The sequence below is a fragment of the Pteronotus mesoamericanus genome, unplaced genomic scaffold, assembly GCF_021234165.1.
Source record: "Pteronotus mesoamericanus isolate MK-2021 breed Mesoamerican mustached bat unplaced genomic scaffold, CSHL_Meso_final scaffold_137, whole genome shotgun sequence".
In the NCBI taxonomy this organism is placed as follows: Eukaryota; Metazoa; Chordata; class Mammalia; order Chiroptera; family Mormoopidae; genus Pteronotus; species Pteronotus mesoamericanus.
Genome location: NW_026555306.1, coordinates 5,183,466 through 5,198,359, shown reverse-complemented (window position 1 = coordinate 5,198,359; position 14,894 = coordinate 5,183,466). Strand labels below are relative to the sequence as shown.

At 54.5% G+C, this 14,894-nt stretch overlaps 2 protein-coding genes across 2 annotated transcripts; one reads left to right on the top strand and one right to left on the bottom strand.

Moving 5' to 3' along the window:
• Positions 1-932: 932 nt before the first annotated feature.
• Positions 933-8,578, top strand: TULP2 (TUB like protein 2). The gene is made up of 12 exons (XM_054588697.1): positions 933-964; positions 1,421-1,472; positions 1,879-2,005; positions 2,595-2,732; positions 2,999-3,115; positions 4,553-4,674; positions 5,332-5,649; positions 6,477-6,589; positions 7,509-7,623; positions 7,711-7,809; positions 7,963-8,134; positions 8,424-8,578. Exons 1-12 carry the CDS (start codon positions 933-935, stop codon positions 8,555-8,557), a joined length of 1,539 nt encoding a protein of 512 aa, XP_054444672.1. The 3' UTR covers positions 8,558-8,578.
• A 962-nt stretch (positions 8,579-9,540) lies between these two features.
• Positions 9,541-13,491, bottom strand: PPP1R15A (protein phosphatase 1 regulatory subunit 15A). Its single transcript, XM_054588688.1, has 3 exons — positions 13,269-13,491; positions 10,330-12,531; positions 9,541-9,962 (listed from the first exon to the last, which is right to left on the bottom strand). Exons 2-3 carry the CDS (start codon positions 12,520-12,522, stop codon positions 9,618-9,620), a joined length of 2,538 nt encoding a protein of 845 aa, XP_054444663.1. The 5' UTR covers positions 12,523-12,531; positions 13,269-13,491; the 3' UTR covers positions 9,541-9,617.
• Positions 13,492-14,894: the final 1,403 nt, after the last annotated feature.

Below are 14,894 nucleotides of genomic sequence, written 5' to 3'. Positions count from 1 at the left end.
TCCTTTCTCGGAACCCAAGTTCTTGACGGCACATTTCCTGCCTTCTAGGCGAAGGGCGGAGCGGAGACTTTCAAAAAGAACTACAACTCCCTGCGGGCCGGAGGAAAACGATTCAACTTCCGCTCCACCTTCGCCCCTTCGCCTCATGGGAGTTGTAGTTTCCTCGTATTTTTCTCCTCAGGAAGTAGCTGCAAGCTACAGATCCATAGCAATGGTCTCAGGTCACCCTTATACGTTTCTAATATAAATAAGTGGCAGGTATAGAGCGAGACTGCGCTGCGACCTCTCTGCGGTCCCTTTAAGGAACACTCGCATCCCCTTCCAATTCAGAACGCCTGGCGCAGGGTACCCTGGCTGCAGCAGAAGCCAGGGGTCATTGTCTTGTTGGAAGTTGAGCCTGAGGGAACCGGAGGGAGAGGATCGGGACAGGTTCCAGAGGGAATCCCTCCTCCCTCAGAGCCCTCTTTCTCCCCCTACTTATTTGTCCGAGACGCAGAGATTAGGTCCACGGCTCCCGGATTTGGTCAGATATGTTTAGAAATTGGCCAGAGAGGCGAGGCACTGAGGCATAAGTGTGACAAGCCTGTCCAGGCACAAGGGGAGGAAAGGAAGTCTCCAGGATCCCAGTGTAGGTGGGTGCTGGTGGTCTGGGGTCACTGGGAGTTTGCGGCCCAGAGTTCTGAGTTCCTATGCCTGGGTGTAGGAGAGAGTTAGGTATTGGCAGGAGAGAGAACTGGACTCCTGGGCCCCTGATAGGGACAAAAGCTGGAATCAGGCTGCTGGGTCCCTGGACAGAAATAGGTACTCAAATTCAGGCTTCCTGTGTCCAGGAGAAAATATAAAGCTTAAGATCAGGTGTTGGGAGCAGAGGGGAGCAGAGTCCCTTGGGATGTTGGGTCTGGATCCTGACTCCTCACTCTTGCTTCTCTAGAATGTCTCAGGAGAATGACACGTGGAAGAAAAAGTGAGTAGGGAAACAGGATGGACAGGGGTGGAGAAGTGGGAGCAAGGGAGAGCTCGGCGTTTGATTTGGCCCCTACGCACTCAGCGGTGGCCTTGTCATGATGTTTCCAGGTCCGGCACCATCAGCCTTGCAGGAAGGGTCAGGGGGTCTGGACTTCTGAGTCCTACCTAAAGCGAGTGAGCTTAAAATGAAGACTCCATGGGTCTGAAAGAGGAGGGTCTGAGGGTTTGGGCTCCTGAGTTCTGAAACAGGGGGGTCTGGGGATGTCTTCAACTCCTGAATTCTAGAGAGACCAGTGCTGGGAGAAAGAGCTGCAGAACTGAGGGAGCAGGCTCAGGTTCTGCCCCGTCTGTGACCTCACAAGGGCTCAGAATCTTAAATTGGGAGGGGAAGGGGGGTTCTTGGGCGATCTGGCTGCCCTGCTTCCTATTTACCATAAGCTTGCATCTCTCTCAGTGTCCTGTGGGACGAGCTCACTGCCATAAGGCTGCAGAAACTGGAACAACAGGTACTCTGCCTAGGAATCCTGACACCCCCGCTGGGCCCTTTTCCACAGTTTCCCAGGAGTCCCTTCGCCTGGACTTGCCCCGGGGTTCCTGGCCCTCACTGGCTCTCCTGAAGCCTCAAGTTCTGCCACTGGGAAATGGGAAAATAGGAATTCAGGACCCTAGAGAAGCAAACGAGGCTCCCAGACTTCTAAGAAGGAGAGCATTGGAGGGCAGGACTCCCAGTTCCTGGGGGAGGAGGGGACCGGGTGCAGGCAGGGCTCCTGAGGAAGGAAGAGACGAGGCACCGAGGGCCTGGACTCCAGGAACGCTCCCACGGATCCAGGCCTCCCCTTGCCCCGGGCCCATTTTCACCCCAGTCTTCCGCAGGGTTCCGGGCCCCCACACACCCCTTTCCCACTCCCGCAGCGGCGGCTGTTTGAGAAGAAGCAGCGACGGAAGCGCCAAGAGCCCCTCATGGTCCAGGCCAATCCTGACGCTTCCCTCTGGGCCCGCCGACCGCGCCAGAGGTCGGAACGCCCCGAGGGCTACAGCGGTGAGGAGAAGTTCCTAGGGTCGGGCAGGATCGTAGGCCTGAAGGGAGGGAGGGGTCTGTGCGAGTGAGGCGTGGGGCCCTTTAGGCTCAGAGGGGAGGAAACTGGCGGAGCCCTGGAGCACCCAAACGGAGCGCGGGGTCCGAGTCACAACCCGTGGGAGTCCCTGGGAGAGCCCGGGTGGTGGGACGGAGCCTGCGAGAGCCCGGGACAGCCCGGGACAGCCCAAAGAGTGTGGGCGGGGTCCACGGAGTGCTGGGGCGGGGCCTGGAACAGCTGGTCCAGGGTTGGTATTGGCAAAGCCCGGGGATCTATCTCGGTAATTAGAGACCAGGACCTACCGAAGGAGAACCCAGCGCGGATTGTTTACGCAAGGTGTCCGCAAAGGTTTGCCTGTAGGGCTGGCTGTCCTTGTTTGAGCCTTAGAATGAATTCTGGAGTCTGAATGAGTCTGGGGGGGGGGGGGGGGGGGGGAAGGGAGCGGTCACAGGGACTATGTCTGGGAGCCCAGTGAGGAGGTGGATCTTCTCTGCAGGGGACCGGAAGGTGTAGGTCCGTCGTGTTTATGGGCTTCTCTGCACTTTCTTCCAGGCCTCAGGAACCCTTTCCTCTGGGAGAACGTGCCAGAGGTACATCTGCATTCCGGCGCCCACAGAATTCTGGGAACCGTGAAATGTGGTGGAGATGGCAGTGACGACCGCGTCCCCTTGACATCGCCGACTGAAGCAGGTAATCTCAAGCCCTTGGACCGCCTGCACCCCAGAACTCCACTCCCACTGGAACCCAGGAGCCTGGAACCTCAGTTCTTGCTGTCCAAAGAACTCGGGACCAGTCCAGACCCTGGGGGCCCTGAAATACGTCATACCGAGTCCAGGTCTTGAACTTTCTCCTTCTCTAACACCCAGTAATCTGAGTTTCCAGCCCTCCTCCACCCCACCTCCCTCCTGTACTCAGAAATCTCAGTCTCTAGTCCCCTTCTCTCTCCTGGCTACCAGATGGTTCCGATCCGGAGTTGGAGGAAGTCTCCGTGGAGGACGTTGCGGCCTCTCTCCCTCCTTTTAAAGAGCATCCAGGGACGAGACGCAGGGGTTGGCCACCCCGCCAACGACTTGGTAATTTCGGGGACATCATCAGGTTCTCTGGTCCAAGTGGCAAATCCTCTCCCTTTCTGTAACAGCTTTGTCTAAGATATATTTCACATACCATACAATTCACTCATTTAGAGTTTACAATTCCATGATTTTTAGTATATTTAGAGATGCGCACTTATCACCACAATGAATATGAGTACATTTTCATGACCCACGGAAGAAACCTTGTACCTTTTACCAGTCTCTGCCCCTCGCCCCCGGTTTCTTCCAGCCCTAGACAATCACTAATCTTTCTTTTTAGATTTGCCTATTCTGGACGTCTTGTATAAATAGAATAACATTGTATATGATTTCTTTTTGGAGATTTTATTTATTTATTTTTAAAGAGAGGGGAAGGGAGGGAGAAAGAGGGAGAGAAACATCATTGTGCAAGAGATATGTTGATCAGTGGCCTCTCACACACTCCCAAATTGCGACCCAGCTCGCAGCCCAAGCACATGCCCTGACTGGGAATCGAACCGGTAATCCTTCTGTGCGCAGGCCACAGCTCAGTCCACTGAGCCACACCAGCCAGGGCTGTATATGATCTTTCGTGACCGGCCTCCTTGGCTTACCACGTTTTTAAAGTTCATCTATGTTGCAGTATTATCAGTATTTAATTCTTATTTATTCCTTAATATTTCATTGTAATAACATTTTGTTCTTATGACATGACCAACTATATTACTGTTTCAAAACAGGAATCTTAATTATCACCCCAGAACTCCACTCCCTCTCCACCTCCACTTTATTTTATTTGTATTGATTTTGGAGAGGAAGAGAGAGAAACATCAATTTGTTCCACTTACTTATGCATCCATTGGTTGATTCTTTTTTTGTTAGTTTGAGGTTGCTCTTTCTTTATAGTTTTTTTTTAATTGTACATTTCCCCATTATCATTTACCCCCCTTTACCCTCTTCCACCTACCCCCACCTACCCGCACCTACCCCAACCCTGCAATCACCACACTGTTGTCTGTGTCCATGAGTCCTTTTTCTTTTTTGCTCGATCCCTCCACTCCCCATTGGTTGATTCTTGTGTGTGCCCTCCCTGAGGCTTGAACCTGCAACCTTGGCATATTGGAATGATGCTCTAGCCAACTGAGCTACCTGGCCAGGACCCTCCACCTCCACTTTAGATCCCCATTCTCTTCTATACTCTCTCTGCGACAAGGAAAAAGGAGAACTCTAATCCCTCTCTGTCCTTAGACGCAGAGCATTCAGAGACTTCTTGACGCGTGTAGACCCACTGCACATGGTGGAAGTGGGGGATCTGGCAAGTGAGGGTGATGAGTCATAAGCAGGAGCCAGAAACCAGTAGTTCTTGTCTTCTGCAGCTACCACTGGTGACCGTGTCCCAAGCTTCTGGGACCCAGTTGTCCTGAGCTCAGTTTTCTTCTGGCTTCATTCATCCCTTAGAATCTAGTGCAGTGGACGAGAGCGAATCCCAGGATGTTGTACATGAATACGAATCACCTAATCCAGAACCAAACCTTGAAAGGGATGGTGATTCAGGAAGTGGAGACTTGGCCTCTAACAAGGTGGGAAGTGGCACAGCTAACCAGGATGGAGGAGGAGGAGTAGGACGGACCTCGGGCTCTAGGAAGGGTGGGGCTAAAATGCTGCAGCCCAATCAGAGGCCCCTTTCACTGGTTGGAGGAAGCTGTTGGGATTGGGCTAGCAGAGGCTTTGTGTGTGCCCCATTTACAATATAGAGGATTTGAATTAATGTGAGCACATACAAATTCAGCCCACCGAAAGGCAGCGAGCTTTGGAGAGGGTGAAACAGTGATGGGGAAGGGCCAGTTGGCACTCACTTTGGTATTGATGAAAGAGAGATAAATACTTTTAGTTGGGTAGATCCGGACCGTATTTTGTTATTTAAATCTAATCAATGCTAGCTTTAGTTGAACGGGCCATGCAAAGGAATTCTCCAATCGGTAGATGGACTAGGCGTGGCTGCAGACGGAAGCTAATGGTGCCGGCCAATCAACAATGATCGCGACTTGGCTGGGTGGGGCCCTTGAAGGGACTGACCAATCAGCAGGTGGCTGAGGTGTTTGACCAATAAGCAGAGTTCCACGTCTAGAGTGGGCGTAACCCTGGGCTGGGATGGCCTGTCACTATTTTGCGGGGCGGGGGGTGAGGGTGGTCTGGGTGTGGGCTGTCCCTGAACTTGAATTTGCCGCGTGGGTCAGGAAGAAGACTTGGAAGAAAAGAAGGAGGAGCCGGAGTCTACACTGAGGAACTCGCCAGAGGTGGCCGACGAGGCAGTGTCCGAGGCCCTGGAAGGCGGGGGCAGCGCGGGGTTCAGCAATGTGGAGAGCCCGCCTCTCTCCTCTCTCCTCGCCCCAGGCCCTCAGCTGGGCGAGGACATGGAAGCATATGTGCTGCGGCCAGCGGTGCGCGGCTGCACGGTGCAGTGTTGCATCAGCCGCGACAAGCGCGGTGTAGACAAGGGCATGTTCCCTTTCTACTATCTCTACCTGGAAGCGGTCGGTGGCCAAGGCCGGAAGGTGCGGTCTGGCAGCCTCGGGAGCAAGCCCCACTTCCCAGTGGCAAGTCCTGTCCCTTTCTGAGTGAGGTCAAGACTTTAGCGAATCCAGGCCCTGCTCATCAGTGACCTGCCAACTCCAATGACAAAAGCTTAGCTTAACAGGACTAAGCTTAGAGCCCAGTGGCAAAGGCCCTACCCATCCCATAGCGAAGACCTGCCCAATATTAAGATAGACCTGACTTTCTCAAAGTCAGGCCACGCCCTCTCAGGGTCCAAACCCCCACCCCTTACATAACCCCTAGACCTCATCTTTGTAGATCCAAATCTGGCCACTTCACTCAGACCTTCTTTGCTATAAAGCCCCACCCCAATCCTGGGATAAGCCCTGCCCCCTCAGGACCCAAGACCCTCCCCGGTGGATTTCCTATCCAGAGCGAAGCCATTCCCCTCTCGGTGTGGCTTCCCCTCCTCAAGGCTCTCTCTGTCCCAGAAGGGGGTCCACTTTTCCCAGGTGAAACACCTACTGAAGTCCCGTTGCAATGTTCAAAAGGAGGCTCTTCCGTCTTCTCCAAAGGGAGGCCCTGCCTGTTGGTCAGGCTCTCTCCTGCCTGGCCTCTGCCTGAACTCTGGAACCCTTGGGGATATATTGAAATGTGAATCTCCCCTTCAGGACCCAGCTGATGACTTCCTTCAGTGAGAAACGCATCTCCCAGCAGGCCGTGGGACGCTTATTGCCTCCTTACCTTTTCCTCTGTCTTAGGCACAGAGTGTTTCCTTGTCTTTTAGCCTCCTAACCCTAGCCAGATACCAGAAATCCAATCTGATGGGCTTTTCTCACATCCACAGCAGTTCCTTCTTGCTGGGCGCAAGAGAAAAAGGAGCACAACCTCTAATTACCTCATCTCCCTGGACCCCACAGACCTGTCTCGGGATGGGGACAACTTTGTGGGCAAAGTCAGGTAGGCAGAGCCCTGACATACAGGAGAAACTGATGGGAGATGAGAGGGCACCTGGGGGAAGAAAGGTACGACTGAACTACATTTCCCAGAAGGCCATAGAGCACAAGTTCTACTGGCTCTAGGACCTTTTCTCTTAGGGACTGATGGGCTCTGTAATTCTTCAGGTTGTAGCCCTAGGGTAGTTGGGAACAGAACTGAAGGTTTTGGAGCAGAGGCTGGCATTTAAGACATTTGACTTCTTGAGCGGCAAAGGGTGCCCTGGCCAAGTGGCTCAGTTGGTTGGAGTGTCTTCTCATACACCAAAGGGTTGGGAGTTCCATCACCCGTCAGGGCACATACCTAGGTTGTGGGTTTGATCCCCAGTTGTGGTGCCTAGGGGAGGCAACCGATCAATGTTTCTCACGTTGGTGTTTCTCTGAAATCAATTAAAAAATAAAATGTTTTTAAAAGGTGCCCTGGCTGTGTGGCTCAGTGGGTTGAGTGCCAGCCAGCAAACCAAAGGGTCACCGTTTTGATTCCCAGTCAGGGCATATGCCTGGGTTGTGGGCCAGATCCCCAGCGGGGCCGCGTAAGAGGCAACCACACATTGATGTTTCTGTCCCTTTCTCCTTCCCTTCCCCTCTATCTAAAAATAAATAATAATATAATAATAATAATAATAAAGGCAAGGGGCTGGAACTCCTAAGTTCCTGAGTAGGAGAAGACAGCTGGGATGTGTGAATTCCTGCGCCCTAGAGGGAAGAGGGCCAAGGCAGGAAACTAAAAATCATGGCTCACAGGGATGGGACTGTGGTTACATAGGACACGGAAATGAGTCTTATGTAGAGGATTGATGGGAAGAGTTGATAAGGTGACATGGGAAAGCAGTTTACAGCATAAGAGTAATTATTTTATTCTGGCCCTGGTCTCCCTGGAGCAGATCTAATGTCTTGGGCACCAAGTTCACCATCTTCGACAATGGGGTGAATCCCGAAAAGAAGTATTTCATCCCAGAGACCGCTCGGATCAGGGAGGAGCTGGGCGCTGTATGTTATGTGAGTGTCTGGGAGCCTAGAGAGTGAAGGGAGCAGGATGGTGGGGAGAGGGAAAGAGCCAGGCCAACTGGAGCATAAAACCCGCAGGAGACCAACGTCTTGGGATTTCGAGGGCCCCGGAAAATGACTGTGATCATTCCAGCAGTTGATGCCCAGAACGGGAGAATCAGCGTCCAGCCGCAAAATGTGAGTTGGCTAAGAATGAAAATCTGTGTCAATAGAGGAGGAAGGGCTAGGGGAGCGCCTAAAGGGGGAGAGATTAGGAACTCAAAATTCTATGTCCGGAGAAAAAAGAGGACTTGGCGGTTGGTTAACCACGCCCCCTACTTTATCCTCTAGGAAGGCGAGTCGCTACTGAGTCGCTACCAACGCGGGGCCAACCAGGGGCTGGTCTTGCTACAAAACAAAGCCCCATCCTGGAGCGAAGAGACCGGCAACTACGTGCTCAATTTTCATGGCCGAGTCACTCAGGCCTCGGTCAAGAACTTCCAGATCGTGCATCCGGATGACCGTGAGCTTCTAGGAACCGCTTTACGTGGGCCAGGCGGTTAGGGTGGCGGACGCGGGCGCCTGCGGGCTTGAACGCACGAGAACTCCGCACTTGAGCGCTTTTCTCAGCACGGCCTACTCCACGCTGTTGCAAAGCCTGTCGGGAACTGTAGTTTATACGGCCCTCAGGGGGTTTTCGGGCTCAGTAAGGGCGCCGCACAGGCTCTTGGGAGTCTTAGTTGTCGCAGGTCCTACGCGGTAGGGAAAAACAAAAGTGTCTGACTAAGCTTAGTTCCTGACTTCTTCCTCAGCTGACTACTTGGTGCTTCAGTTCGGCCGCGTGGCCCCAGACATGTTCACCATGGACTTCTGCTTCCCGCTCTGCCCACTCCAAGCCTTCGCCATCTGCTTGTCCAGTTTCGATGGGAAACTGGCATGTGAATAATCCATGGAAATACAATACTTTTTAACAACTCCTGCTCATCTGGAGAAAGGGCTCCAGCATGCGTTCTTTTGCACCACCTTACTAGTAACCAACGCTTATTAGACGCCTCCTGGGTGCCCAGTCCCGGGTTCTAGGGAGTGGGCTGTTGAGGAGCACCTGCTCTGGTGGGACTCAGTGGATTATGAGAGATGGGTCTTAACATCAAAATGCTCCTCGCTGTGGAGAAAACCACATGGAGGTACAAGTCAGCTGGGTCAGACCAAGGCACTTCTAAAAAAAGTGGTTTTCATATACCACACCTGAAGAATCACAAGGAACTAGCTGAGCCAGGGGTCAGGGAATGGGAACATCCGACAGTAGGCAGCGCTCATGCTAAGGTGTTAAGGTGCAAGGGGCTTGGTTGGTTTAGGAAAATGAAAGCAGTGTGGTAGGAACCTGGGGAACATTCTATGGAGGTGTCCATTCTATGGACAGGGTCCTCTTGTTTGAACTGCTGGACAGACCGTATGGGGTCAGAGGAAGGTTCTAACCTAAGCAGGAGGTGTAAGGTGTATGCAACTGTTGGCCACACTTTACAGATAAGGAAACAGTGAACACAAGGCTTGTAAATGTGCAATCAGGCAGCTGAAAACCTTGAGGAACTCACCATGGAAAGGCCAGTAGGAGGATGAGTCTTTGTATTTCAGAGATGCAGAAAACTGGAGTTTAGCTGCTATCTAGAGATCACAAATCCAGCTCCCAGCCCCCTTGGGGAGATAACTGTCCCAAATTTAATATTTAGGTGGAAGCCAAAAAGAAACTACAAAACCCACCAGCCCTTTGTTCAGAAGCGCCACAACTAGAAGGGACAAATTTGAGGGACGATTGGTAATGTAGCTCATCTCTACTAAGGCACTTGACTCTTTGCTATTCTCCCTGCAACTGCCTCTAGGACCCAGCAGTGGATACTGTCAGTTCAGATACACATGGTGACACTGTCCAGTACAAATCAAAAGGCTTTATTTCTTAAACCTACCAGTAAAAATAAATAAATAACAGATAACACAAACACCACATGATCCTAGCCACGCCTCCAGCTGAGGTCTAGGCAAGGAGGCACAAAAGTAGAGATGGGAGAACCTAGAGTATGGCTCAAGGGCATGGTTTGCACGGGGGATGTGGGCAAGGTCTGGGTGGGGGCAGGTGTGGCTGCCAGAGGAGTGGGGGGGTTCCTGAGACGTACCCAGGCCCTGGCCCGGGCCACAGGGGTGAAGCAGGGGCCCAGCACTTCCTGGGCCTGGGCAATTCGGCGGGCAAAGCGGCTGCGATCCCGGGCATGCTGTTCCCAGGGGCCCCGACGGGCAGCCTGGGCCGCTCCAGCCCAGACAACCAGGAAATGGATGGAGACCTTCTCAGAGAAGCGCACCTGGAGATAGATCGGCACAGACATGGCGTGGGGGGGGGGAGGGGGCACACACAGAGATACAGACACAAGACACACGCGGGCACAGGTGGGGGGAGGGGAGAGAGAGAGAGAGAGAACCAAAGATTAGACAAAAATGCTTGCTATGTGATTAGTCATCTGCTTGTCACAGATTCTCCATCTGACTCATTGAAGGGAAATAATTCACTGGGGCTGGATCCCACCTCCCACGGGGTTCAGCCTCTTGCAAAGGATTGCATTACAATGAGCACAGCCCTCCCAGTGGAGTTCCCCTGCAACCCTCTGTAACACACAGCACGTCTGGGAGTCCCAGTTCCCTCCCCGCTAACACTGGGCCCTCAGCACCCACCTTTGTGGCTTTTTGGGGAGTTTCAGGGTCCAGATGCCGGGCGGGGGTTTCTGCATACTTGAGCCGCCTTTGCAGTCGGAGGGGCAGTGGAGGAAGAGCCCAGGAAGGCGGTGGCTTCTCTCCAGGTAGATAGATGGCCACTCGGAAGGGGCGGGGCTCAGCCGCTCTTCCCTCTGTCTCCTTTCCTGGTGGAGACCTCCAGCCCTTGAAGGCGGCGCTCTGGGCCTGAATGGAAGAACCTGGCTCTGAGCCAGCTGCTTCGGAACCAACATTCTCATTCTCCTCATCTTCCTCCTCTGTGCCCTCTCCCGGTCGAAACACCCAGGCCCTCAAGAAGGCACTTGGAGGGGATATGGAAGAGGGACCCTCAGTGTCTCCCTCCTCCTCAGCTGCTCCTGAATCACTGTCCTCCTCCTCCTCCTCTTCTTCTGTGTCCTCTCCTGGTCTGTACACCCAGGCCCTCAAGAAGGTACTTGTTGGAGGGATGGAAGAGGGACCCTCAGCTTCTTCTGAATCACTGTCCTCCTCCTCCTCCTCCTCCTCCTCCGTGTCCTCTCCTGGTCTGTACACCCAGGCCCTCAAGAAGGTACTTGTGGTGGGGATGGAGGAGGGGCCCTCAGCTGCTCTTGAATCACTATCTTCTTCTTCTTCCTCCTCATCCTCTGTGTCCTCTCCTGGTGGACACACCCAGGCCTTCATGATGGTACTTTTGGTGGAGACGGAGGTGGGACCCTCAGCGTCTCCCTCCTCCTCAGCTGCTCCTGAATCACTGTCCCCATCTTCCTCCTCTTCTTCTGCGTCCTCTCCTGGTCTGTACACCCAGGCCCTCAAGAAGGTACTTGTTGGAGGGATGGAAGAGGGGCCCTCAGCTTCTTCTGAATCACTGCCCTCCTCCACCTCCTCCTCCTCCTCCGTGTCCTCTCCTGGTCTGTACACCCAGGCCCTCAAGAAGGTACTTGTGGTGGGGATGGAGGAGGGGCCCTCAGCTGCTCTTGAATCACTATCCTCTTCTTCTTCCTCCTCATCCTCTGTGTCCTCTCCTGGCGGACACACCCAGGCCTTCATGACGGTACTTTTGGTGGGGACGGAGGTGGGACCCTCAGCGTCTCCCTCCTCCTCAGCTGCTCCTGAATCACTGTCCCCATCTTCCTCCTCTGTGTCCTCTCCTGGCGGACACACCCAGGCCTTCGTGAAGGCGCTTGTGGGGGGGATGGTCGACAGGCCCTCAGCTTCCCCTGAGGCATTGTTCTCATCCTCCTCTTCCTCTGTGATCTTATTAGGTGGATGCTGCCAGGTCCTGAGCAGGGGCCTCTGGGCTAGAATTGAGGAGTGTGGCTCAGGGTCACCTCCTCCTTCCTCAGCCTTTCCGTTCTCCTCCTCGTTGTTCTCCTCCTCCTCCTCCCCCGCTGAATAACACTGCCCGGCACTGGGGTGGGAGCCTGCACACGAAGGGGAAATGGAGGTCTTCCTGGCTTCTTTATTTTCTGTTCTTTCTTCCTCCTTGGCTGGAGCCTCTTCCTGCCCTGAGCAATATACCCAGGCTCTGGGCTTGGATCCTGGAGATAAGGGGGAAGGAGATGTTCTGGGAGCTTCTTTATTTACAGCTTCTCCATCTTCCTTCTCCTCCATCTCTGGACAACACTCCCAGTGGGATGGAGGGAAAAAGGATGTGATCGCTTTATCGTCAGCAACTCCTTCCTCAGATTCCCCCTCCCCAGGAGGGTCTTGCAGTACTGTCAGAAGGCTGGGGGCGGGGGAAGCAAGCTGGCCACCTATATATTCACTCCCCTGCTCTTTAGGGACACTGGTTGCTTCTTCCCCACCACACTCTTCTTCATTATTATTATCTGAACGTTCCTGGGCTTGGAGAAGAGAACTGTTGGCTCTTAGGGCAGGGCAGGCCACTCGAGGTGATTCTCTACCCTCCACGGCTGTTCCACTGTCTCCAGCCTCCCCTGGAAGGTGTCCGCCTCGGGGGGCATAGTGGGTGGCCATAGCAGCCTCAACTTCTACCAGCAGGCCAGCTTCTCCCTGATCCGCCCTCTTTACTGCTTCCACCAGCCAGGGCTTTGGAGGTCCTGGGCTGCTCAGCCGGCTCCAGGCCCGGCTGAGAAGGGCCATGAGCGGGGACAGGAGGAAGAAGGGGTGGGCATCCCTCCAGGGGAGCTGGCGCGGCACTTGGTGCGGAGCCATCTGTCTGGGCTGGGGAAAAGGGCACAACATTTAGAAGCCACTTGGGAAATACCATCAAGAGCTGATCCTGAGTCATGCAACCGCAATACTAACACAAATAGCAACAAGAGAGTCCCTGCCCACATTCCTTTCTTAGTCCAGCCACTCACATCTCTCGCCCTCGGTTCCCACCTCTGTCTTCTTTCAATACCCAAGAGTCTGGGTCCCCATTCTCTCCTTCCTTAGATCCAAGGGTCCAAGCCCCCGGCCCCTCTTCTCTCAGACCCAGGAAGTCTCAGTTCCAAGTGGCGAGAGCACTTGTTCCCCTTCGGGATCAAGAACTAGCTAGTCCCTGGTTCTCTCATCTTCCTGCGGATTGCGGGTGCTTCCTGCGGATCCCCCAATCAAGCCCCCATCCTCCTCCTCCCTCCAGACTCAAAAATTCCGACCGTCCCCAACCCCCACGGTACCTCACCGGAGACCGGAGTCTGGCTCCTCGACCCCTCCTCCATTAGGCCCAGCGCGCCAGCTCCCAACCCCTCTTTTTAAGTCAGAGCCCTGGAGTCTGTCCCCATCCCGTCCCACCCCTCCCCACACACAGGAACAATTTCAGACTCCCAGGCCCTCTTCCTCAGGACCCGGGAGTCCTGGCCCCAAACCTTCCGTCTCACTACCCGGAAGTCCAAGCTCCCGCCTTATTAACGACCAAGAGGCTGATTCCTAGCCCCCAACCCCCGGAGACCCGTGCGTTCCTATCCCTCGCTCACCGAATGGAGGCTGCGCGTCACCCCGGAGGCAGGAGGGCCGGCTCGGGCTGCCACAAGCGATCACAGGTTCGGGCGGCTCGGGAGACCAGAGCTTTCATTTCGCTCTCCGGCGTTGGGCTCGGGTGCTCAAGTTATCACCAGTCGCTGCAGGCGCGGTGGCAACAAGCGGGAGCGGGGTGGCGCAGGATGGCGCATGTAGAAAACAACTTGGCTGGGTGCTGAGCAGGTTAGCGCTGACGCCGCCCGCAAGGCTTTTATAGTCTAGCGCCCACCGGATGTGCTTACGTCTTGAGGGGAGGCGGAGTTTCGAAACGTAGACTGAAAAACAGGAAGGGAAAAAGAAGGTGGTGATTCTCGCGGCGATTCCAGGGTTAGCAACGTCACGGCTGGGTTTGAACGTGGCCACGCCCCGAAACGAGCGACCTGTCAATCAAACGCGTAACCTGCTGAAGCAGCGAGGGAGCTCTCTTGACACGTTTCTGGAAAATACCTTCCCACCCCAATTTAACTAGCAGGCCCCAGTCCAGAGTCTCCCACCTTCAGATCCGGTGGGCTTCCTCCGCGGTGTGGGAGGGTATTATTGTTTTTATTTCACGAACGAGGAAACTGAGGCTTGGGAATGGAATCACCTGCCCAGGATGATCACAGTAGGGTGCGAAGGTTCATTGCAAAATGAAAACTAGAACGTAAGCACTCTGACTGCAGGCCCTTTGCTCACTGCTTTCCTCTCAGTGCCTGGCACATAGTAGGCACTTACCCAGTGTTTGGTGAGTAGATATGAAACGAAGAGCTCAGACCTGTTCTGGTTTCATGCACAAGGCTCCCTGGCTGGATTTCACCCGCTTCAGCTTCCCCAAAAACTCCGATTACACAAACTGAAATTCTGGTTAGGTGGTATCGACTGATCGTCATGGGAGCAGGGGTCTTCTGCCAAAAGTTCCAGGTCCAGCGAGAGAGTCTCAGTTCCCCAGCCCAATCCCCCTACCTGGTCCATGATTTTGCTCCTCAGAATCTGCCCAGAAACCATGTCGCCCTCCTGAGCCTCAGTCTAGAGCGGAATTCTCACCTGGATCTGAAGTGGAAATCTGACCCTGTCAGCTTGTTCCCGCTCTAGATACGGTCCAGGAATCCAAGGCCACTCCCTCCTCCCCGGAGGACCTAAGCCCATCCTCACAGAGGCTCGCTTCCAGACCCCCGGCTCCGGCTCCGTGCATGACTCAGGAGTCCCGAGTCCTAGCTCGCCCCTTCCCAGATACCCAGGGGTCTGAAACCTCACCTCTTCCAAGATCCAAGCTGTCTCCACTCAGGGCACCAGTGATTCAGGGCTCCTGTCCCGACCTGCCCGCGGGGACCAAGGAGTCCAGGTCCAGCTCCTACTCTCCAAACATTCAGGAGTGTTAGCCTCAGCCCATATGGGACCCCGGTTCTCCGGGCTCCAGCCCAGCAGGGACCCAGGAGTCAGGGGGGCCCAGCTCCTCCCCTCAGCTGTAGGGGCCGCTGAGCCAGGGGTCAGGCTGTGGTGGGGAGGCCCAGAGGGGCGGGGTCAGCCGGGATTGGGAGGGGAGACAGCGGCGTGGGCGGCTGGCAGACGGAGGGAAAGACCAGCAGAGAGAGAGAAACTGGGAG

Coding starts and splice junctions, on each gene's coding strand:
- TULP2 (XM_054588697.1), top strand. CDS start 933: ATGTCTCAGGAGAATGACACGTGGAAGAAAAA. Junction 5,650..6,476: donor TCGGTGGCCAAGGCCGGAAG/GTGCGGTCTGGC, acceptor TCACATCCACAG/CAGTTCCTTCTTGCTGGGCG. Junction 6,590..7,508: donor AACTTTGTGGGCAAAGTCAG/GTAGGCAGAGCC, acceptor TCCCTGGAGCAG/ATCTAATGTCTTGGGCACCA.
- PPP1R15A (XM_054588688.1), bottom strand. CDS start 12,522: ATGGCTCCGCACCAAGTGCCGCGCCAGCTCCCCTGGAGGGATGCCCAC. Junction 9,963..10,329: donor CTCCCCAAAAAGCCACAAAG/GTGGGTGCTGAG, acceptor ATCTATCTCCAG/GTGCGCTTCTCTGAGAAGGT.